Source organism: Dendrobium catenatum, unplaced genomic scaffold (genome assembly GCF_001605985.2).
Source record: "Dendrobium catenatum unplaced genomic scaffold, ASM160598v2 fragScaff_scaffold_992, whole genome shotgun sequence".
Lineage (NCBI taxonomy): Eukaryota > Viridiplantae > Streptophyta > Magnoliopsida > Asparagales > Orchidaceae > Dendrobium > Dendrobium catenatum.
The window spans coordinates 367,215-387,784 of NW_021319454.1; the positions used below are offsets into that span (position 1 = coordinate 367,215).

At 33.3% G+C, this 20,570-nt stretch overlaps 1 protein-coding gene across 2 annotated transcripts in view; it reads left to right on the plus strand.

Moving 5' to 3' along the window:
• The first annotated feature begins 990 nt into the window (after positions 1-990).
• The window catches only part of LOC110113914 (zinc finger CCCH domain-containing protein 19), a 64,025-nt gene continuing 44,445 nt past the window's right edge, over positions 991-20,570 (plus strand). For both annotated transcript variants that reach the window (XM_020846637.2, XM_028697720.1), the window contains exons 1-3: positions 991-1,901; positions 1,998-2,077; positions 13,206-13,393. In XM_020846637.2, coding sequence (XP_020702296.1) covers positions 1,057-1,901; positions 1,998-2,077; positions 13,206-13,393 — 1,113 coding nt within the window. In that variant the 5' untranslated portion in view covers positions 991-1,056. The remainder of the gene's footprint in view (positions 1,902-1,997; positions 2,078-13,205; positions 13,394-20,570) is intronic.

Below are 20,570 nucleotides of genomic sequence, written 5' to 3' on the forward strand. Positions count from 1 at the left end.
AAATTTTCGCTACTTACTATAATTTTAATTTTGTGGTTGAAAAATTTACTCTCAAATAACTTTAATAAACTTGCTACAAATCATTAACTGGTTTCAAATTTTAAAATTCAAGATAATTTTTAAAATTACCAATTCACCCCCCTTTTGGTTAGCATTGAGACATAAGCTTAGGTTTAACAACCTATTCAAGATTCAACAGAGGCAGCTTGTGAGTCGGCTCGAGCTTGGCTCATTTATGGGCTCGCGAGCTGAGCTTATCAAGCTCATGAGTCGAGCTTGAGTTCAAACTTGATAAGGCTCGTCTTAATCGACCTCGCGTGATGACTCGAATAATTATTAATATTTTTTAAATAATTTTATTTTATTTATTAAATTTAATTATATTTTAAAATTTTAATAATAAATGCTAAAATTGCATCTTTCTTTAAAATTCAGTCAAAGATTTAAAAATTCCGCCCGTGGCTCATGAGCCAGCTCGAGCTCGTTTGCTGTGCGACGAGCTTGAGTTCGAGCTGACTTTCTAACTGATGAGCTGAGCTCAATAAGACCACTACTTGACTCATTTATACCCTTAATGTGTATAATATTTGTTGAATTGTTTCAAAGTTCTTTTTCAAACAGAATTCTAAACCATTGTTTGAATACATTTGTTTTTTGTGTTAAGAAACAACAAAATGAGTGCCAACATTAGAAAGGACATTGGATGCATTATAACATTTAAAAGAAAAAATAACACTAGGCTTTGCTAATGATGTTGAAAGAGATGGAACAAGAGGATTGTTGAAGGTTTCAAGATGCATGATGGTCATGAAATATGATAATTTTATTATGTTATAAATTAATTATATTTTTTATTAAGAGATAATATGTGAAGCTGAAATTAAAAGATATATATAATAAAAATAATATATCACTTTTTTAAATGTTAAAAAGTAAATAGAAAATATTATCTATATATATGCACTTACTAACCCCGCTGTCCTATAGTAATCAAAGAAGTCTAGGGTTTTTACGAAACTGCTTCCTGCCCATGTCTGTTTCGTTTTCCTCCAATTCATGGAAGATCTGGCAGTGGAGAATGTTACAAATGCACATAGTCCTCCGGCGACAGTGCAATCGGTGGATGAGATGCATCCGTCTGATCCTGCAGAGCCAGAATTTGAGGATGCCGCCTGCATTTCTCCTCCAGAGGAGGTAGTCGACGTACGATTCCGTTCACCGAAACCTGCCGAAGGCGAGGAAGTTAATGTGTTTTGGCCCGCCACGTCGAGAGCTAAATCGCATTCACCTTTGTCCTCGGAATACGAGCAAGTTCCTATATTTGAGGCCGAACAGGCTGTAACAGAGCCCCACGTAGTCGTTCATGCGGAGGAAGATGAAGTTCTGGCTTCTGAGATATCGTTCTTGTGTGCTGAACATAATTGTCAAGTACTTTTGGAGGGACAGGAAGCTTCTGTCCCTGAGCCCGCTACCCCACTGCCGCAGGAAGACAGGGACGCTTCCCCAGAGCCTGCACAAGGTGGAGCTGAGCCGGATGATTCGTCCGTGAAGGAAGAGGTTGATCCTGATCCTGCCCATGTGGTTGGCTGTGATGAGGTTGCTCGATGCGAGATTGCTATGGCTGGAGATCAGGTTGAGGCTGCTTGGGATGAGGTTACTGAAGAGGCGGTTGAGTCTGCTGGAGAGAATGTTGAGGCTGCTGGTTCTGGAGATAGAGACGTTATTTCTGAAAATGAGTTTTCTGTGGAAATTGATGTGAGAAGAAGGGGTGGAAGGAGGCGAAAGAGGGGCCGTACATCCTCTAAGGTGCAGGGGACTAGACTTCCTTCTCGAAAAAAGGTGGAAGAGGAAGTTTGCTTTATATGCTTTGATGGTGGTGACTTGGTAGTTTGTGATAGGAGGTGATTTTACATTCTCTATATCTTTGAGTTACACTTTGTTAGTTTTTTACTTAAGTATATACTTGTTGAAGGTTCTTTTTCTTCTTTTCTTTATAGGGTTTGCCCAAAGGTATATCACCCTTCTTGTGTCAACCGTGAAGAATCCTATTTCCAGTCAAAGGGCCAGTGGAGTTGTGGTATGTTCTAAATGGCTTGGTCTTTTCTGTCTCAATCCTCAGCTGTTGGCCTTTTGTATCAATTATCATGGTTAGTAATGCACGGGCTTCTTAAATTTAGTTATTTTTTCCAGTTTATTAGTTTTGATGGGTAGGTTGTTGGTTGTAGTTAGAATATAAAACGTTGTGAGAGATCTTGCCCCATAGGGCTTTCAAAAACTTTCGGCTGTCTCTTGGCAGGACCAGCTAGTTTTCAATTTTCGATTAATTCCCAATAAGTAACCTCTCCTTAATAAACATTTGTTTATCAATATGATTAAACAACTAAATGGAACAGTGGTGAAATTTATACACAAACTTAAAACTATTGAACTATTTCACACATTCAACATATGAAATTTCTGAATTCTTAATTATATAAACTTAATAACGATATAAAAATAATAACTTACTCATGATGTGAAATAGATTATACTAAAATATCACTCCTTGGGGATGCCCAACTAATATCATAACTCCTTAAATAAAATAGGAATGAGTAAATCTTGCTCTTTAGGGATGCACAATTATTATCCTAAAACCGTTCAAGAAATAGGTCCAAGTTTTGCAAGAAGAAACCTCGTAGGTAGCACCTATGCATTGAATTATAAATGAAAAGGAAAATGGCATGCAACATTGTTAATAAATGGCATAATTATGAAGTATTTTTTTTTTTTCACGAGGCATGATGTTTTAAGGTATAAGCTTACAATTAAACTATTAATTAATTAAAATAAGTTTAGTAATGAATTTGAGAGTACTCCTTAGAACTTAACACTAAGTAATACAATAAAAAATTGAGTTTGATTTCTCCCCAATAAATCATTTGAGAGTAATCCAAAACTGTTAAAATAACATCATGAAAAGTCATACAATAACTCATTGATAAGCAAAAAGTCTTAAATAAATAAGTAAACATAAGTAACAAGTCTAAAATAAATAATTAAATGTGTTAAAAAAATTAAATAATTATGAATAAGGACTCTAGATTCAGAAGCCTCTTACACTTCTATCACTTACAAAATCTTCATTAGAATCAACATTGTATTTGATAATTTTCTCACCTCACTCGTCCTTATTTGTATCAACATTATCTCAATTTTTGTTAATCATCTTCAATCTCAATCATATTCTTTTTCCCTGGTTGATAAAACCTAATAAAAATATTATTGAAACATTAATATTTTTATCTTTATAGTCTCTATTATATAAAATTTATGCTAATATTTTCTATTACATTTTTGTCAACTTTTGTTATTCTTATTTCATCATTAATAATAATAAAAAAACATTGAGATATTCCTCTTGCATGATAAAACTTCATTTTCATATTCCACGAACTATTCGTCATCTGATGGCACATTATTAATAACCTAGGGGTCCTCATCAACCTCTAAAACTTGCATGCAAATGATGAAATAAAGGCATGTGACTAATTACATATGCCTCAAGGCATGTCTTAAACAATTAAGGTATACACCTATTTCTCCTACTGTGAGATATAAGCCTCATGGTGCTTTGCATGCACCTCAACTTGAGGTAGGCCTCAAGAGAGTGAAATTGTGCAATTTTAAATAATCTTGTGTTGTCCAATTTGTTTTCTTTATTAGTGACTAAATGTTCAATCGTTTGAATCCTCAAAAAGTAATGCAACTTTCCATTACAACAACAACAACAACATCAAGCCTTTATCCCACTACGTGGGGTCAGCTACATGAATCCTTTTTCTCCATTGTGTCCTATTAAAGGTCAAATTCTCGTTTAAATCTAATAAAGAAAGGTCATTCCTAATATTTTCTAACTAGGTCTTTTTAGGTCTGCCTCTACCTTTCTTAACATAAGTCAAATCTAATACCTCTACTCTCCTAACCAGATCATTGGAAGGCTGCCGTTTTATGTGACCAAACCATCTAAGGCGACTCGCTCTAATCTTATCTTCTACTGGAGCTACTCCAACATTTTCACGTATATGCTCATTTTGTATCCTATCTCTAAGGGTAAAGCCACTCATCCACCTGAGCATCCTCATCTCTGCCACACTTAACTTAATATTATGCTTCTCTTTTAATGGCCAACATTCAGCACCATAAAGCATTGCAGGCCTCACTACCATCTTATAGAATTTTCCCTTAATTTTGAGGGGTACTTTTCTATCACACAACAAGCCCGAAGATGAAAGAAGGGTTAAAAATTAAAATAAAATCAAAGTGAACTGTAACAATGGTGGTGGTTGTGGATTCAACCAGAAGAGCAGTTACAAAGCTCAATAATCAGAAATGAATTATAACATAAAGATAGATAATAGGAGACATGGATTAATGTTGTTTGATGAATGGTGGCCTCCGTGTACCAATGCAAGAAGTGGTAAGTGTTTTACTGCATTAAAAAACTTGCAAAATGTGCATCTAATATTTTCTTTCTTACTTTTTCTTTTGTATTATTTTCTTCACCCATGAAAATTTCTCCCACTACATATAAAAAGCTGGCTCAAAATATACTACCAGTGATAACCTTCACCATTGTCACCAATGATCTTTGTACTAATAAAGTCCAATCTTCCCTTTGTTGATAGTTCCTTTTGTTACATAAGTGAAGGCTTGAAAGCCTTAAGCTTGCTTCTAACACACATCGACATTGCTAGAATTCAAGAAAATATGTGGCTCATAACATGCTTTTATTGGTTTGCTTGTCCAACTAAGGATTTCCTTGGGATTTTATTGATGCAAAGAGGGGTAGATATGATAACAAGATGGATGAGAGTACTCTTACTTGATTATTTTAACTTTTAATTTGATCTTATCCAATTTTTAAATGATTTTTTTTTTCTTTGAAATCTAAATACTTGAGGATTTTAATCTCCACATCTCAATTTCCTTCAACTTGGAGATTAAATTTTTTATAGGCTGTTTTAATGGATCAACTCAGTACGTCACCTCAGCTTAATCAGCCATGGAGGCTAATTGAGGCTTTACAAAGCACAATTTCAGTGATAGCTGCTTCAATAAGGATGTTAGTTGACATCTTAGATCCTTTGATTTTGTTTATTAACCAAACACCCTTTTCTAATAGGCCTTGAATAAAGTGATACTTTAGATCTTTTTTTTTTTTTTTTTTTTTTCTGGGAATGAAATGATACGTTCTTAGCAAGGTAAGTTGCACTTTGATTGTCATAAAATAGAGCACTTTCATCATGTTCCATTCACGATCCTTACAAAAATTTATTGAACTAGACCTATTCTTTGATTACATTAATGATCTCCATGTACTCAACCTTTGTAGTTGGGCAAGCAACTATTTTTTGCAAGCGAGATAATCAATTCATAGCAGTGCCTCCTAAGGTATTGGCATATCATGTTGTACTGCATCAAGTATCCAAATCTTCACCCATATTAGTATCAATATATCCCTGCAGTCTCAAGCCACCTTTACCAAATATCAAGGAGGTATTAATTATGCTTTTCAAGTAGCGTGAAACCACTTGGCTACCTCAAAGTACTTTTATAGGATTTGACATGCATTTTTCTCACAATTTTTCAACTATATTTGATTTGCTGCACACACCATTGCTTAATACAAGCCAATTATTGAAGAATGAGCGACTTTGATCATGTGTGCCATCTCACTAATTTCATGTAATTGTTGCTTTGAAACCTCATAATGAGTTGCTAGAGGGAGCATCAATAAACCTAGACATTTTGAAATTGCTGAACGCTTATTCAATTTAATGAGATTGGGACAACATGAATGTACTTACCATTTGCCATTATAATTCTCCTACCAAAAATATTTTTTTCCTCTCTAGTTTTTATGTCAAATTGCTTTGATAATTCTTGTTTCAATTTATTGTTCTATTTGATATTTGCTCCTATAGATAACATGCCATCAACATAAGGAAACAATAGAATATTGTCCTTGCCAACACCCTTTGTAACAACAATGATCAACTTTATTTTTGATGAAATCAATTTGATCCATGAACCCATTAAATTTTCTGGTATCATTATTAAAGATCGTGCTTTATATAAACTCTTGTTCAGTTTGTAGATATGGTTTTCTTTATTAGAAATTTGAAAGACTTCAAGTTGCATCATTTAGATGTTTTCCTCTAGTTTGCTAGGAAGAAAAGCTAACTTGACATCTAACTATTCAAGGTGTAAATTTTTTGCCACTTTAATGCTCAGCAACAATCTAATTGTAGTCAAATTAATTGCTAGAGAGAAATTTTCGTTGAAATTAATTCATTCCTTATATTGAAACTCTTTTACTACTAGTATGACCTTATATTCCTTACTTTTGTTATACTTATCTATCCTCCTTTTTTCTCTTATAGCTTCATGGTATCTAGGTATCATTTTTATACAAGAATCCATATGCTCTTTAATTGCATGCTCCCATACGGTAAAATTGTTGAGTTTCATTATTTTATGAAAATATTTTGATTCATCAACATGAAGAAGCAGTTAGTAATGTGAAAAAGGATAGTATCTTTGAGTGTGTCTTTCTCATCCTTTGTGATTTCCTTTGTTTTATCATAGTTTTGTTTGTCTCCTGCTATATCTTACTAATTTGAGAGTCGTTTAGCCAATCTGTCTCCTGCACCGTATCCATAAAAATTTTGTCTAGCTTAATCATTTCACTTGTAAAGGCTGAGCCCATCTTTATATAAAATAGATTCATTGAAAATAATATTTTTAGATACTATGTTTTTTTCTTTAATCATCCCAATAGCCATAACCACACTCATTAACATTATATTTAATGAAATAACATTTGGTATATTTCTAGTTTAGTTTATTTTTATCAATTGAATTCACATGCACCTAAGAGATACAATTAGATACCTTTAAATATGAATGGTTTACCTCCTTGTGAATCAACATTGTCTAATAGTTACTTGATTCTTGCACATATTTCGTATCTCCTTAACTTTTCTATTTCTTGAAACAAGAAAATATGTTAGTTTTTTTATTTAGAAAGTAAACCCATGCCTTTTTTTGGAGTTATTGATGAAGGTGATGTGGCATGGTTATCCTCCAAGGACGCCATTATGGAAAAGCCCTAGATATCATCTATAAATGTTGGTTTCATCTTTTGAATTTTGGGTTCACCTCCTATCTTTGTGAAACTAACCTTTCTTCGCCTTCCAATGACAACCCTTATATAAATTGGTCTCCAAAGTTAGTTTTCAAATTAGGAATATTGCTTTTTGAGTGCATAATTCTCATACCTTTTTTACTCATGATTCCTATCCTTCGATTCATGTATATGAGTCAGTTTGAGTATAGTAGCTTTTACTATTCAGATGCTCATCATGTATAAAGTGTCATTTTTGCATCCTTGTGGTATCACTATAGCACACCTTTTGTAACTTTCCAAGTGTTATTAATGAAGGTTGAATTATATATAGTTTCATCAAGATATCCAATGGAGATTAGTTTCCTCTTTAAACCAGGTATATTTTGTATCTTTTGCAACTTTCAGGTACTCCCATTTTTGGCTTTATAATTTGCATGTCAACAATACATATAATGCTCAAGGACTCCTCATTAATTGGGTAGATTTTTCTATAATTGTAGTGCTATTAGTTATAATTTTTTATGTGAAGTAGAATATAAAGACACTTGGATCCAAGATTCAAGATTTCATATGACTATCTTCATTAATAATTAATTTATCGTGATATCATCGATAATAATATTCTCTTGTAAATCTAATTCAAATTCATATATCCAGGATGTGATCCCAACTGCACATGTTTGATCGTGAAATAGTGCCCTACATCAACAACCTAGCGGTTTATTTCACTTATTTAACACTTCCTGATCTAGGAAACTTCCTTATTATTGGCACTTTAGCTCATAGGGCTTTATAAGCTTATCTTGACTGATGTTTCCCTCTGCATATCATCAAAAGGACCATGCTTCTCTAAACTATGTTTTCCTGGCTTGGAGAAATCTTTTTGTGAAGTGGGGCCAAAAATTTCTCCATATTCTTAGCTTGGTAGTTGCTCGAAAAAATTATTAATCTACTCATCACCATGCATAATCACTCTGCAAATGCAAATCCTTTTTGGATACCTTAATGATTTTGCCTGCCAATCATTATTATGCACAAACCTTTAAAGATCTCCCTTTTTTGGCAATGATATGACAATCTTCTCCAAATACACTTTCGCAGCATGTATTGCATCTCTCGCACATAAAATCATGTTTTTGACCACTCACCTACATGTGTTACTCTTCTTGTAATACTTGGCACTCTACTTGTAACACTTCATATCTCATACTCTTCCTGAATTGGCAAATCTTGGCTACATAAGCTTATTTGATAGTTGTATATGGATCTTCTTCAACCTTCCTTCTCTTTTTGACTTATTGTATCTCTTAGGACTACTCTTATCTCCATGATCTTCTCTACTTCCAAAACTTCTAGTTTTCCAACTTATCCCTACAGAAATCCACAAGGCTATATGTTTACATCACTGGAAAGCTTCTTTTACTCCATTATTGTCGTTCTCACTTAAGAGAAGCCTCTTTAACATTATACTTAGGATGTATAGTGAATTTTGAAGAGCTAACCTTAAAATGAATCTAAGCAATTATGATAACCATTATACATCTTGTGTTTTTCATTGTTTTTTCTTTTCTTCTTAGAGTCTATATGTTCTAAATAACTAACTCCCTTGTAATAGGTTAAACATTCTCCTTTTGCCTTTCGAACTTTTGAGCAGTTTAATTGTCTTGTGCTATTCCATTGAGTAGCTTGTATAATTTGATTGTTCATGCTCTTTGGCATTGTTTGTGAGAAACATTTTTCATGAAAGAAAAGAAGTTAATGGCTGAGAATATCATGCTGCCATTACAAATGAAAATAACCAATCTGCTTGCTGAGCTGCGTAGACTTTTGCTTTGGCACCACTCCTGTCTTGGCTGCTCATGTGCATTTTGATGCTCAATTCATTGAGATTAGCACTCATCTTCCTTTCTTTTTCCCAGCTCTCAAGGATGGTGCTATTGTTGATCTAACATTGCCTTTAGTTGCTGCTCAACTAGTTGTATTCTCAAGTAGGGGAAGCACCTCTTCTCTCCTCCTAGGATTTCTTACCCTTTGCATAACTCATTGTAGTGGTTGCCTTATTTCTCTCATCTCATCCTTGAAATGCTCGTAGAGTTAGTTCCTATGATGCACAGACACAAACACGACGACACGGACATGACACGACACGGACACATCAATTATTGAAAATATAGGACACGGACACGGGTTGGAAACGGTATTATAGTTTTTATATTTTAAAAATAGTGTATAAAAATTAAATAAGTATAATTTTAAAAATAATTTGAAAATAATAAGTCATTTAACTAGAATTTGTGCTTAAAATGATTAGTATTAGGATGTCGAAAGTCAGGCGTCGATGTTGTTTATCAGTCATCGAGAGAGGAAATGAAAATACCTTCACTGCCAAAGAGAAATGAAAATGAAAATATTTGATGAATGGGTATTAAGTGCGGACATTTATTTCGTGTTGTGGATAGGAAATAAGAAAATTTAGTTTAAATCCCGGCATCCCGCCAAATACAAGAAATTATATTTTAAAAAAAATCATAAAATATTTAAGATACGTGTGCCAGACACGCATGTCCAATTTTTATTTAATATTTTTTTAATCAGACAAGTTTTCGGCGTGTCCGACACGTGTCGGAGGAGTGTCGGATGAGTGTCGTGTCGGATACGTGTCGGACACTGCACGCCTCTTTGAGGAGAAGTGTCGGTGTATCATAGGTTAGTTCTACCAAAGTTTAACGCCTTTTGTGTTTGACACCTTTAATGATACTGCTAATCTCGTCGGGCACCTCAAGGCATTTGAAGGTGCCATCTCTCTATGAAATCTTCGATGTGATGAAATGCATGATGTTTTCTATCACTTTCAAGGACTATAAGGTGGTGCTCAAACTTGTCGGTATTCAACATTTCATCCTTTGATGATTTATCCTTCCTCTTTCAATCTTAGTTCTCTAACTCTCAAAGTCTTTGAAGACCTCTAATGCTTTCTCTTTTGTCAAGCAAAGGGGGAGGGAATCCTTTTATAAGCATGTTGACCGCTCCAACAAGGTATCACATTAGGTAATTGACTTTAACTCATTGGTAGTTGAGGTTGAACTAATCTTGGGGCTCCATAAGGATCCCTTCAAATTTTACTTGCCCACAAACTCTTCGGAGAACATATCTGACTTACCACAAAAAATGAGCAAGTACTTAGATGTTGAAGAAATCAATTGAGGCATCATGCGCTTGAATAATTAGCCTTCATATATCTTCATGAGAATAGAAGGGACCTCCCTTAGTTTACTCTCACTTTTGTGTCAGGAGGCATGATCGAATTGATATAGCCAAACAGGGAGGCTACTTCTACTGCCTAACCCACTCACCCTTCCTCAGCTACAATAACATCCTAAGAATGTCCATCTCTCCCTAATCTCAATTAATCTATATCCATGATCATGTACAAAACTTGAAAAACTTCAAATTGCTAGTTTTTAGGAAGATGTTAGGGAAAGACGACCATGAAGATCATGGTATTGATACTGATGATTGTCATACTCTCAATGTTGAAAACCTCATCAAAGAGGGGCGCCTGATGGAGTATCTAGCTATGTGCTTCATGGACAATAAAGTTGAGGCAAAACTGAGTGGTCCTGTTGATCCAAAATTAATCATCCAACTTGAGACCATTTATTGGGGGAGAGCTTGAGCTGAGGGTGCTTGCTTATCGATTCTACACTAAGTTAGTCATTGTGTTGAACTACATTGAGTTTATTTTTTTTAAATTTAGAATTTTATAATTTTTAAAATTTGCATTGATTTTATTCAAAATATCTTTTCAGAAACAAACAAAATCAATTGTTTAATTCTTTTCATCAATATTATAAACAAAGTCAAAATTATAGAATGACTTATCGATATATGCATATAACAAGTAGCTTTAATTAAATTTCAATAGGTATATTCTTAAAATCCCTTAAAATGTCATCCGCTAACTTTAACTTCAAGTTTTGTTACTTTTGACAGAGGGATTATTTTGGCTCATATTAAGGAGTCCAACAATGATTAAATCTTATCTTTTATACCAAATCTTTGTGGCGCTATGATCCAACTTATTTCTTCTTTAATTATGAAGTTGTAATAAAAATTAGTAAGATTTTAACTTTTAAAGTTTCATATTTTTAATTTTATTTTATACTGTCATATTCAAATATAATCTAATTACGTTAATTTCCAGGTAAACTTTATGTAAAACTAAGTACTTTGATCGTAGAACATTAAAAATGTGGAGTTCTTTAGTCATATGCTAACCAACAATCAATTGAAGGTATTTAATAATTCTTATTATTTAAATATTAAAATTGTATTCACTACTAATTATAATTTATATTTAAAATTATATTACCTGGCGCACAAGCAGTTATTTGTCACACAACTGGAGGAATATCAAGACGTTCTTCACCAACATTCTTATGCTTGCATATAAACCATCAGCTACTTCCACGTCTTTTGTAATTTTGGGGTTACTAAAGTAATATGCATGATTTAAAAAACATGTGGCCACGTGCAAAGATCGATGAAATTACATGTCCCATATTCTATCATTGATTTTAAAAAATGAGTTCATACTTACTGTTGTTGGTAAAAGATGCAAAGCTTCTTTTGCTCTATCCACAATCTCATATATATAACCTATTGAATGCTTTTTTATGGATCAACCAAATGAAGTGCCTTCAACAAACGTTTGCCAACTTTGAGTGCATACACCGTAGCATTCCAAAAGGATTTTTTTCAAGATAGTTTTTTTTGCTTTCCTTGTCCTTGTTTATTTGAATAAGAACCTAGCACAAATTATTCATAAGTATGTAGTTTTTCAAATTCGTTTTTTATTGGTGAAAACATTCCATGGTCTAAAAGGCAGTGGAAAATTGAGTTTTAGCATATTTGACAAGTTATCTTTGATTGATGCATTTTTCTCATAATATCAAGTAATTTTGCCCTTAAATAAATGAAATTATATACGAGTATTGCTCTTCCAAATCATCTCTTTAATTTATTGTGCTAGTGGGTCTTAACACCAGATATGATATGTGAAAAGAGAATATATATGTAAATTGAGAAAAATTGAAAAGCTAAGCCATTACCTTAACTATGACTATAGCGCAATTAAAATTTAATAGTATTTAATTCAAGTAATTTAGCATCACTGCATCATAGAATAATATTCAATTAATTTAGAGAACTTTCATTGTACAAAACTAATAAATGATTAACTTATTTAATAAATAATGAAAGAAGAGGAGCGTCTATGAAAGAAGATGTCATTTGGAGTGTCTATTGAGAGTCATATTCATCAAAGAAATGTCTAATTTTGGCCGCTGGCGCCTCAAATATGATCCCCAATAGTCTGAGATTGATAAAAAAAATTCTTGCAAAGTTCACGAATGTGCCAAAAATGAGGGCATCTCACGTTAATTAAGATATATAAAAAATTTTATTTTCTGCAAAAATACTCCTATTACCCACATCGTTGTGAACTTTGTGTGAAAGTTTTATAAAATTAAATATCAATTCAAGTTGTGGGGCTATTGTGGATCATTTTAGGGTGTCAATGAACTAAATTGGGCACTTTAAATAAATTGGGACTAAAATAGCCCTCATAAATAGTCAATTAATTATTTTAATTGTGTCTCATTTTTATTACATGGGTATCATTGGAGGGGGGCACGGGGAGGGAGGGTTTTGAGCAAGATCAGAGGCATTACATGGTTATGAAATGTAAAATCTGTGAGATCTTCTTCAACTTCTTATTTGCTTCAGTTTCAACCATGCTAATGATACAACTTTTTCTTCAATTAAATGTATATTCTCGTGTTGCTGACTATCCAAGCATATATGTACAGTAAGTCGATGTTTCTTCTTATAATGCTGCCTTTGTTTTCCTATGTGCTTTGATGCATTTGTATCCTAGATTTCACTTTTGTTCTATTTGATGGATTTTTTTCAATTTTTATGCAGAACAGTACTTTATTTAACATTTTTTTAATATTTTGACCTGGTCTCCCAGGGTGGCATATATGCAGTAAATGTCAGAAATCTGCAAGCTACATGTGCTTTACCTGTACGTATTCTTTATGTAAAGTATGTGTTAATGAAGCAGAATTTACTTGTATTAGAGGGAAAAAAGGCTTTTGCCCGTCTTGCATGGGTACAATTTTGCTCATGGAAACAAGTGAGAATGCTGATGAGAATAAGGTAGGCCAACTTTTTTTACACGTATAATTATGTTATATGTAGTTTTTTAGGCTCTCATTTTGTTGATTCCTTTTCATAGACTCCTGAAGTAAAAAATATATAATTAATCAAGCCATAGAATAAATGCCGGTGGGTTGAGTAAGGTCTTTGTTATTGTTATCATAAATGTAAAGAGTTTAGCTACTGTATATGGTCAAAAATTGTAAATGTGGCTAGGTTTCTGTAATGTTGAGTGACGTGGAGAAATTAGGTTTTAAATTACTTTTAGTCTGCCTGGTAGTCTTATTTGGTATTTTTTTGTATAGTTCATGACTATCGTTCAATGGAGTTTTACTTGAAGTTACCTTGATGAGAATCTGATAGTCTGCATTCTTTGAAAATGCAAACTATTTGCCTTGCGACGATCAACTTTGAATTTGAACTTTTACAAATTTAATTAAAAAAAAATTAATTTTAGGAGCATGTATACGCATTCCTAGAATGCTATACTTTAATCAAGATGAAATTCTTTTGGGTTGTACTTTGTTCTTCTTTTGGGATCTCTTTTGATCTTCACCTACTCATTGTTGCTTTCCATGGCTACTTACTGTTCTTCATTGTTGATGATTCACGGGCTTCTTCTGTTTTTTGTACTATAGATATTCATGGGTTCTTCTCTTGTTGATCTACGGTCCTTTGTTTACCACTAATCCCTGACTCTCCTTTATTGCTTCTGTTTCATGAGTTATTGGATCTATGTCAACAGCAGTAACAGCATCTGGCTTTGGTGGCACTATGGCAATAGCCAGTCTCGATAATTATGTGATTTTTAGAATCTGATTGCAGTCCTAAGTTGTTGGAAGCTATTTTTAGTTATTTTTGGTACTTATAAATGTGGCTAGAGGCATGCTCAAAACTTATTAGCTGCTGTTTAAAATTTGCAATAGGATGTGCAATTCTTGCAGTCATCCTGGATTCAATTTATTAATTGAAGATTCGAAGAATTTTGGGACAAGTTATTTTCTTGTGGCATGAGATTTTTTTTAGTGAATTAATGTCTTCATGTTTCTTTTTCTTCTCTCATTACTTTTGACTTTCTAGTTATTAGTTTAAAAGTGGGTGTATAATCATATTTTCTTTATCTTGATTCCTGACGATTGCATAAATTTTAATTGCGTGTGCCTCTTTGTATCCTCGACTCTAGTTGCTACTTTTTAGTAAAAAGCTGTAAGATTTTAATCTGATTTGACTTTTGTTATTTTTAGATTTTAATCAATGACAATCAATGGTTATTTTGGCTTAATAGGTTATCATGCAAATTTCGCATATTTGTTGCATGATTTTTCACATTGAATTAGATCTACAACTTGTATTAGATTTGATATTAGATTTTAGGCTGTGTCAAGATGTGAAGTAGATGTAGGACTCAATGTTAGGGTCATTTAACTAGTCAACTAAGGAATGCAACATGGAAATTTCAAAAACGATGAACTTGGTGTATTTACAAGATCAAGTGAGGAAGCCGTAGATCAAGTTATAGGAAGAGTTAAATTTCTGGAAACTTCTCTTTGTTAACCTAATAACAAGAATATGATTTTAATTCTATAGATGAAAAAGCCGGATTAGTGGCTTCACTCTTAGAAACATAATATGAAATGAGTATATACATGAAATGTTGGAGTAGTTCCAATTATAGATACGATTAGAGAGAATTGCCTTAGTTTCGACACATAAAATGTTGGCCTTCTGATAACTCGGTTAGGAGAGTAGATGTATTAGATTTGACCTATTTTAAGAAAGGTAGAGATAGATCTTTACGTGGTTAGAAAATATTTGAAATGACCCTTTTTTTTAGATTTAAATGAGTATTTGACTCTTAACATGACACAATGGAGAAGAAGAATTCATGTAGTTGATGCCATGTTGTGGAATAAAGGCTTGATGATGTTGTTTTAGATGAAAAAGCCAATTTGAATATTCATTGGTGGGTTTTAGGTTTTGTTAGCTTGCTAAAAATTCTCAAAATGATATAAGATAGTAAGATCGACGATAATAATAGACAATAGATTAATGATTTGTATGATGAAGTAACTACTAAAATAAAATTGAAGCATCAATATGTAATGGGAGAATTGATTTTAAGATATTTTCTGATGGGGTTATGACAGTGGGTGATTGTTTTGAATGTCAGCAATATCTACTAGTTGTAAAATATTACTTGTTTTCTTAAAATTAATTATACAGGCTAATATTTCGGATATACATGGAGAAGAAAGAGAAAAGCTTAAAAAGAAACCCATATCAACTTGGGTTGAAATGGAGTACATAATTGTTGAAAAATACCATCTATTGTTATAGCATGATCATTTGATTGATGATTTTAAAGCTTTTAAAATGAGGATCACTCAGGATTATTGAATTTATGAATAAATATAAAAAATTATTAATGCAGTTTAAAATAGTCGAAGATCCCAAAATAATAATGATGTAGAACGGAAACAGGAATTGCTCGGAAGTAATAAAACAATTGTGTAAGTTAACCAATGTAAAAGTCTAACGTTTCACACTTATAGATTTATGAGTCCTTAGTTATCAAATTGTTAGGTAAAAGTTACAAGCTTTAGAGGCAAAACAATTTAAAACAATAACAAATATAGAAATAAAACTAAATGTGCTTTAACAAAATCCACGGTTTCATACTTAGAGAATTCACCTTGAGTTCAAGGGTTTAGCGGAGAAAAGTAGAAGAAACCCTAGTGATGCCACAACAAGGCAGGTAACGCGTAAGGTATTGTCCTCCCGAGAAGTAGCCGGAGGAGGGGAAGTTGATGGTCGGCCGATGATGTGCCAGTGTTCCATTGGTCGTTACTCGTCAATCGTCTCGTCGAGATGATAGAGTATGCGATTGACGTAGCTTTCCATTGAATCCTTGTATTTCCAGTCTGGATCAAAGAAAGGGGATTGCAAGATGTCGATTTGTCCTTGAGCGTTGTAAACGAATCTGTGGTCGACCTCAGGGTCATCCATGCATGAGGTAAATGATGCTTTGGGTACAGTAGGAGATGATTCTTTGCTGCCCTTGATAATTTGTCGTACAGAGAGGTGGATTCCCAAACAATTTTCAAGGAGAAGTGGGAGGAAAGGAAGGCCGGCCAAGCTAGGATGTATGGGGAAGTTAGGGTTCAGATTTTGGACATGGACGAATGATGAAGGATCCTAAATTAATTTTGGAGGGAGGGACATAGGGATTGAGAGTTTCCAAAAGTAGGTGTTCACCTTTGGAAACAAATTAAGGTAATAGGAGAGAGAGCGGGCGGGTGGAGAGAGGGGGCCGGCGGTCTCAAGAGGAAGGGAAGGGATTGTGGAGAAAGATCAAGGGTTACTTGTTTTGGAATTTGAAATTAGGAAGGATTGAATTAAATCCAATCTAATTTAAAATTCAAATAGGGCTTATTTGGAAAACTTTCCTAAAATAGGAAACCTCATTTAGGAAACAAATTCAAACCCAAATTAATTTGAAGTTTGAATTCAAAATTTTTACCCATATTAAGAGTGCTAAAATAGGAAGGTTTGAATGCAAGAGGAATTAGTGGAGTCAAGGGAAAAGAGAGGGGAGGGGGGCATGCTTGGGGTAGGGATTGATTGGATGGGTTTCCTTAGGTGGTCTCGTCTAAAATTAGGAGGAAATAATGGGCAAATTATTCCTCTTAATTTTCATTTAAAATTAGATCCACGAATTGAACATTTTCCTAATATTTATTATGTCGATTTAGGAAAGAATTCAGAATCTGAATTTGAGATCAAATTTTGAATTGGAGTTCCCTCTTAATCTTCATGCTCTACTTTTGGAAAGAAGCCAAAACAATCAATTTTAGATCCATGGGAGGGGAAGATCGGTGGTTAGAGTTTGGGGTTTGGGTGATGTTAGGCTAAGGAGGGAGTGTGGGTTAAGTGGAGTGGACTTGGTGTTTGAGGTGGAGAGATGATTGATCAGCGGCTTGGAATGGGGTGTGGTGAAGGCCGGTGGCTTGAAGAAGAGAGAAGAAGGAGAAAACTAAAAAAAATTGATAGAACCACGAACTCGGACTTTTCCTGCAGTTGGTGGGTGATCCACTTTCCCTTCACCAAGAGACTTCACCAAAGTTCTCTCCTAGAACTTTCACAGCTCTCCAAAGACACGTGCAGAAATTTTCTTAATTATCATTCATCATCCTTCATAAGAGGGAAAAGAAGGCTATAAATAGGCCCTCATATAAGAACAAAACAAAAGACCAAACTACCCTTTGGGGTTACATGCATCTAGTCTCTCAAGTGAGGGTAAAAATGGAAAAAAGACACTAATAATAATAAAATTAAAATACATCAACCAGAAATAAAAAGATGCGAGCGTAGCCGTAGATCTCTGATGTCTCCTCGCGCCAGAATCTCCTATTGATGTCCTCATCAAATAATGTCTAGATTTAGATTGGTTTTGTGGGATGGCAGTAAATTAAGATGATACCTTATATTATTTCATCAGCATTGCACCTTATTTCCAATTTGTTTTAGATTTGGTGCAAATGTTTAAATTTTCTGTTATTAAAATAATTATAATTCATAAGTGTGCAATTATCTGATATTAATGTTCTGTTGATAACACCAAACTCAAACTATTGACTTAATTGTATTAAGTTTAGTGTTAACAAAGATTATATAAGAAAATCCATTGTTAGTAGAATTGGTTTTAAAATTTTGGCAAAAGCATCTTAAAACGTCATTTAACTGCTCTTTTTTCAATTGATTACTAAAGCAAGAATTAAAATATTGATTTTAAGGATGCGTATGATAAAAAAATTAATGAAGGAGATGACATTCATGAATTTGGTCAAGAAATAAGTGATTATGAAGATGCAACTAAAATTAAATATAATTATAAAGGAACTTTTATATTTCAATATTTTTAAGCATGATGACGAATATGTAAGCTTATATTTGGCAATGAAAATTGTACGATTGTTGTGGCTACTTAGGCTATGCATTGTATAATATTAAAATTTAAACATGCCACCATATAAAGTAGTATGGGTGGATAATACTTCATTTTTTGTTACAGTAAGGTATTCATTGCTTCTTCAAGTTACTAGACATAGTGATAATATTTAGCTAGGTATTTTGCCTATGGATGTAGCATGTGTTATTTCGGGTCATCTGTAGTTACACGATTTACGTGTTAGTTATTTTTGAAAATCTAATTCATGTGTTAAAAATAATGGAAGAAGAAATAATTTTAAAACCTAATAAACCTAGATTTATGTCAACTTCATTTACAAAGAATCTAGTGCTCATTCCGAGTTGACAAAATTCTTGATTATCTTAAATCAATTTGATTTTTAAATTAATTTTAGGAGTAATCTATGCTTTAGTAACTAAGTAATCTTTGGATAATATTGTTGGGATTTTGAATATCTTGACAGTGTTAATCAAGTTTTATTTAATTCTAAAGATTTATGTCCTTATCACCATTGGTAGGCTACAGCTTAATGATTTGTTCTTGGATTATCCTTTCTTAGACTTCCACATTGTACGATGAATCGAATGTATTAAATTCGAAATACAATTAATTGGCTATGTAAGACATAGGAGTAGGAATTTTTTTATTCTTCAATTTATTTGACATAAGGCAATATATAGACTGATCTAGGAAGCAAATAAGGAAACTAGATCTCTACATTGATACAAAAATCTATAGATTTTAAATCTAGAGCTTCCAAACAAATGATGGTGCATCTTCTTTACCATGAGTTAGTTGGATGTTGTTTTTTTTTTCTTGGCATGAATGCATGGGATCCTGATTTTCTTTCTTGGCATGAATCCATGTGACCTTGATTTCCATATTTGGCATGAATCCCATTGGTTTCATGATAGGAAGTACTTGAGCCGGCCCCTCCTGGGCTGGCCTAACATTCAACGCTCGCCCTAAGCTAGAGAATAGATGTCTAATATTCTCAACGTGGAGAAGATTTCATCAAACATTGCTCCATCTAAACTTCTAGTAAAAATATCCACTAATTGACTTCCTGGTGGCACATTAGATGGGTAGATTAAGATGTCTTCTGACTTTTCCTTGAAGTGTGTTTCAATCTAAATATGGTTTGTACTTTCTTGTTGTTTTGTATCATGAGTTATATTCAGGTCCTTCGTACTTTTTTTTTTTTTAAGATCATTTAGGATAATTTTTAGGGATATTCATAAATTCTGTCTCATGGCCCTAAATTATGATTCAACACTGAATCGAGCCACCACATCCTATTTTTTGCTCCTCCATGTTATCAAAATTTTCAAATTTGTGTGCGATAATTTGATATTAATTTTCTGTTTATTAGTAATCATGCATAACCTGCATTTGTGTAGGCTTTTAATGTGAATTCATTATTCTTTTTGAATAAAGTTATTTACCTTGATTACCTTATAGGCAATGAAACAAAAAGTAGGCAACTTGTAGATATCACTCTTTTGGATCATGCACGAACTGATTGATCATGTCAACTGAGTATTTAATATTTGATTTGATATGGGCAAGGTGTATTAGCTTTCCTAACCATATCTGATACAGATTCAGTTTCTGATTTTACTTAGATGTAGCAATTGGTTTACAAACTAGCTTTTCAATTTCCTTTGAGAGATCTGGTATGTATTTTTTGTTTGGAAATGAAATTATCTTATTTGTTACTTCAATTACAAGAAAAATACCGCAATCTTTGAATCTTTTTTTTTTTTTTTTCAAAATCCTTGATTAAACACTATCACAATTTTTTTTCCATCCTTTCCTGCAATATGATATTTGCATACTGATAGGACACACTTGGATTTCCAAGTGTTTCTCACCAAAACCCAATGGATCTAGGATGAAAACTGCTGTCCACACAGTAAAACAGCCAAAAACAGTGGAATCGGAGAGAATACGAAGGAGAAAACGTAAGAAAGAACAAAGCAAACACTTTTATTCTAATAAGGGATGAAAAGCACTTGCAAGATACAACTTTCCTTCAATTCGAGAGGAAGGAAAAACTCTCCAAATCTCTAGCCGTAGCCTAGAGCCCAAGAACACAAACCCTAGATCTAAAAAATGATTCAAATTCAAGATGATCCCCTAATTCTCCCCCAAACTCCTAATTATACAAAATTAATCATAAAGGACAATCATAAACTTCCTAAAACA